At 34.2% G+C, this 3,877-nt stretch overlaps 1 protein-coding gene across 1 annotated transcript; it reads right to left on the bottom strand.

Moving 5' to 3' along the window:
• Positions 1-337: 337 nt before the first annotated feature.
• Positions 338-2,947, bottom strand: LOC108996692 (NAC domain-containing protein 73-like). The gene is made up of 3 exons (XM_018972717.2): positions 2,674-2,947; positions 2,328-2,517; positions 338-927 (listed from the first exon to the last, which is right to left on the bottom strand). Exons 1-3 carry the CDS (start codon positions 2,800-2,802, stop codon positions 377-379), a joined length of 870 nt encoding a protein of 289 aa, XP_018828262.1. The 5' UTR covers positions 2,803-2,947; the 3' UTR covers positions 338-376.
• Positions 2,948-3,877: the final 930 nt, after the last annotated feature.

The following is a 3,877-nucleotide window of genomic DNA, read 5'->3' as shown; positions in this document are numbered from 1 at the left end:
GAACGTTCAATTGGATGTTTTAGTGACGGTTGGAGGTGTTCCGTTTGGTTGAACGTTCGAACGTTCTATTTTTTTGTGACGGTTGAGAACTGTCACTGAAAGTAACGTTCGGACGTCCAATTGAACGTTCGATTTATTTTTCTGAACAGTAAACCGTCACCAATTATTTTCTATGACGCATATTAGGTGACGGTCGTGGTGACGGTTTCTTCTGTCACAAAAGGCAAATTATGTTGTAGTGAATCATCCTAATTCCCCAGCTGCCACCTTCATATATATATATATATATATATATATATATATATCCCTCGAAAATATACATATCATGCACATTAAATTATTATAACTCTATAAAGTTATTTTTTATTCATTTCCTTCAAGAAATAAAAGAAGATACATCATTGACTGGAAAATGAGAAAGTAGTTGAGGAGTGCTAGCCCTAGTTTTGCTGCCCTGATCAAAGGATATCAAAGAAGAATTATAGAACTCAAAGAGTGCATTTTTTCTAAAACCAGCTGTACCACCTTGGTGTGCATTATTTTGTCCCTTTGATTTTGAAGAAACTGATGAGTCGTCCTTACTGATCAATGAACCGCACTGTCTTGGCTGGGTTTGGTAGAAAACTTTTGACACCACTAACTCTCCATCTTTCTCTTCTTCATTATTTCCAAGGTGGTACTGATGCATTACCCAACTCGTTTTCTCAGGCTTTCTTTTCTTTCCATAGTTGGTGTAGAGTACAAGTATCTTCTTATAACCTTTCACCTTGCAACTGTCCAAGATTGGCCTTGTCTTTCCTGTTTTATGCCACCTCGTCTCACCACCTTCTATGTCAGTTTGCACCTTTCTACGTTTTCGAGTCCCCGTCGTGTATGCTTTCGACGGCCGGTGAAAGAAGTGACGGACTAGGCCATCTTTGCTAACTCCTGCATTATATATTAGTAGGGATAGCATCAATGGATCGAGAATATATATTGTACACATTAATCTTGTGTTCAAAAACAATTAATAAACGTGAAACCTAGCTAAGTAGTACTACAACCAACTGGAACTCCCAATTATCTTCAGTTAACTTTATAGATGTCTTGTTGAAGCCACGCGGCCCCGAATCAAAGGAAAAGAAAAACAAGTAGAATAAATTAATTAGGAAAAATATAAGCACCATTAATTGACCCCAGAACATATAACTCCTCTGACTCCCAAAAGTTATCTGCCCGGTTTGGATTAAGAAATCTTCCCAAATCATTTCAATTCATCTCATTTAATTATTATAATTTTTTCAAATTTTCGTACAAAATATAATAAATAATTTAAAATTTTCAAATCTCAAAACAATAATAATATTAAAAAAATAATATACTAACAGTATTTTATTCAACTTTCATCTCAATTTATCTCGTCTCAACTCACTATATATCTAAATCTCTCCTTAAAAACATAAAAATTAACTTAGACCTTAAATAATTTTTTTGCTAGTAGACATAGCATAATAAACCTAGCTTTCACAAAGTTATATAATAAAGTTGAGCACACCGAAGTGGAATTTTGGCTCTACCATTGCACGCTAGCTATAAGAAAAATGAGCATTTGTGACCAATTATTTACGACGAGAATAATTATTTACGACGAAAATAAACTCATTTTAGTAGAAAATAATCATTTTCGTAAGAAATAACTGGCCACAAATAATTAGTTTTCTTGTTAGCTAGCTATAAAGGGTAGTTGAAGTGTTTTTTATTTTTCATTCTAAAAGGTGGTTGCACATGAAATTAAGACGGATTAACATTTCGACTAGATTGGGTTTCCCGGATGTATATATCTTAAGATATATTGAGAGAAATTAATACAGGTGCATCCCAAAATATTAGTTTTTCTTTTCAGATTCTAGTACTCAACATTCTAAGAGACAAACAAAACAGGAAATCTCTACGTACAGTAGTTGTATACGTACTTCCATGTTTGTTTGCTTTTTTTCTGTAAAAACTTGATTGGTTGGATTTCAAGAAATTGTACTTCACCGTTGAAGATGGAATACGTGCAAATCACTAGTCCAACTTGAGTTAACTGAAAGACAGCTTGTATAATATGAATTATTTTGCTAGTCGAATACAATTTCTGATGTTTCAGAAAAAACAACGAGCTACAAAAATCTGAAAAACAAAAACCATGAAATTGGTAGAGAACCGCGGATTTTTTGCTCTTATTTTTGCTTGGGCAGATCACAAATTATTTTTTGCAGACCATCATGCATGCTTAGCATTCTAGACCTAAATTATTTTAGAAAAGAAAAGACCATGAAATTGGGCGCTCTTTAATTAGAATTCACCTGGCAACTTCTCTGGGTGGGTGTAACAAATTCCATTCTCTCCTTCAATTGTAGGGATGAACTCGTCAATAAGAGGGTGAACCTTACGAGCATCGGATTGAACCTTGCTCTCTAAATGTTCAAGAATTTCTTGATCAGTTGGATCGAACTTCACACCCGAAGGTAGCCCCGGCAAATCTTGAAGTCCAGCCTGTACGTTGCATGTTATTTTCATCGTACGTTATTTTTTAACACCAAAGGAAAGATGGTAGAACGCATAAACAATATTATTATTTCTATAAAAAAGAACAAAACAAAGAAAGAGATCGAAGAGATTTAAAATGAGAATTTATACAAATTTTAGGACCTGCATATGATCTCTGCATTTGAACTGATAACCACACATGCGACAAGTTCTAATCGGATAATGATCATCTTTGTCGGCCTTTGTGATGATTAATGCTTGGTTGTCGGCATGTTCATTGCATTGAGTCATTTCCTAGTTTCTCTGATCTTATGCCCATTCCACACTGGAAGTACGTCTTTCGTTCTTGGTTTCTCCCCCTAAGAATAATGGAGAGATCAGACCGGATAATTGAAAGGAAGAAAAAAGGAATATAAAGCAACTAGATCGTCTCGTCTAACGCTTGCCAGGGATATATATTCTTCCTCTACTTTTTGTCCTTTACTCTGCATGATATTGAATACATGATTTCTTGGCAGATCACTCGTTCATCTTAGTTACTAGAGAAAGAAAGAAAGGTAGCTAGCGTGAATCAAAACAGGAAAGACATCTTTAGAAATATAGCAAGTTGAAAATTAAGACGTTGAAAAGAAAAAAAAGAAGTTGCTTCGATCTTAAGTTTGGTTTTGCTTGCATATATTATAAATGTCCAAAAACTTGTAGAAGAATAAAAGTAGTTTTGGGTCCTTTTTAGTATGATATAATTTGTTAAAACGGGTTTAAGTTTTAATTAAGAGAAAACCAAAAGTTGGGAAAAGGGTTTGAGTGGCGATGGGGCAACCAATGTGTGCGTGCGTGAGAGAGAAAGAAAGAGGCACATTGTTATTGGGATTTAGGTTCAATGTCGTCCTAGAGTGTACATAAAGCTAAAGTATAAAATTCAGAATAAAACAAAACCAAAATAGAAAAAAAAAATCCATAAGTTAGCATCCAACCACAATCCTATTCCTTCGCGTAGACTTCTCAAGCAAAGCAAGAAACCTCTCTTTCTCTCTCACTTATTTTACTTGTGTTACTCTCAACCTTATTTTTTTTAAAAAAAATATGCTAATAAAAATTGAAGGATACGATCAAACCATAAGGCTTGGAGTGTTCAAACAAAAACTTCGTTGTAGGTGCCACAGCAATACACGAACACAAAATAAAATAAAATAATATATATATTTATATATATATATAATAATAGAGAAATGAAGTGAAATTAATGGTCTAAGATATGAGATATGAAATAATCCCAGTGAGGAGCGTTGAAGGGGCAGGGAAGAAAAGAGGAATGAGATATGATGGAGCCAAACCAGCTCTTTTCTTCACTCAAACAGCATTTTGA

This window comes from Juglans regia, chromosome 1 (genome assembly GCF_001411555.2).
Source record: "Juglans regia cultivar Chandler chromosome 1, Walnut 2.0, whole genome shotgun sequence".
Classification (NCBI taxonomy): Eukaryota; Viridiplantae; Streptophyta; class Magnoliopsida; order Fagales; family Juglandaceae; genus Juglans; species Juglans regia.
Note: the sequence above shows the minus strand (reverse complement) of the source record. Positions and strands in the feature narration are given on the sequence as shown.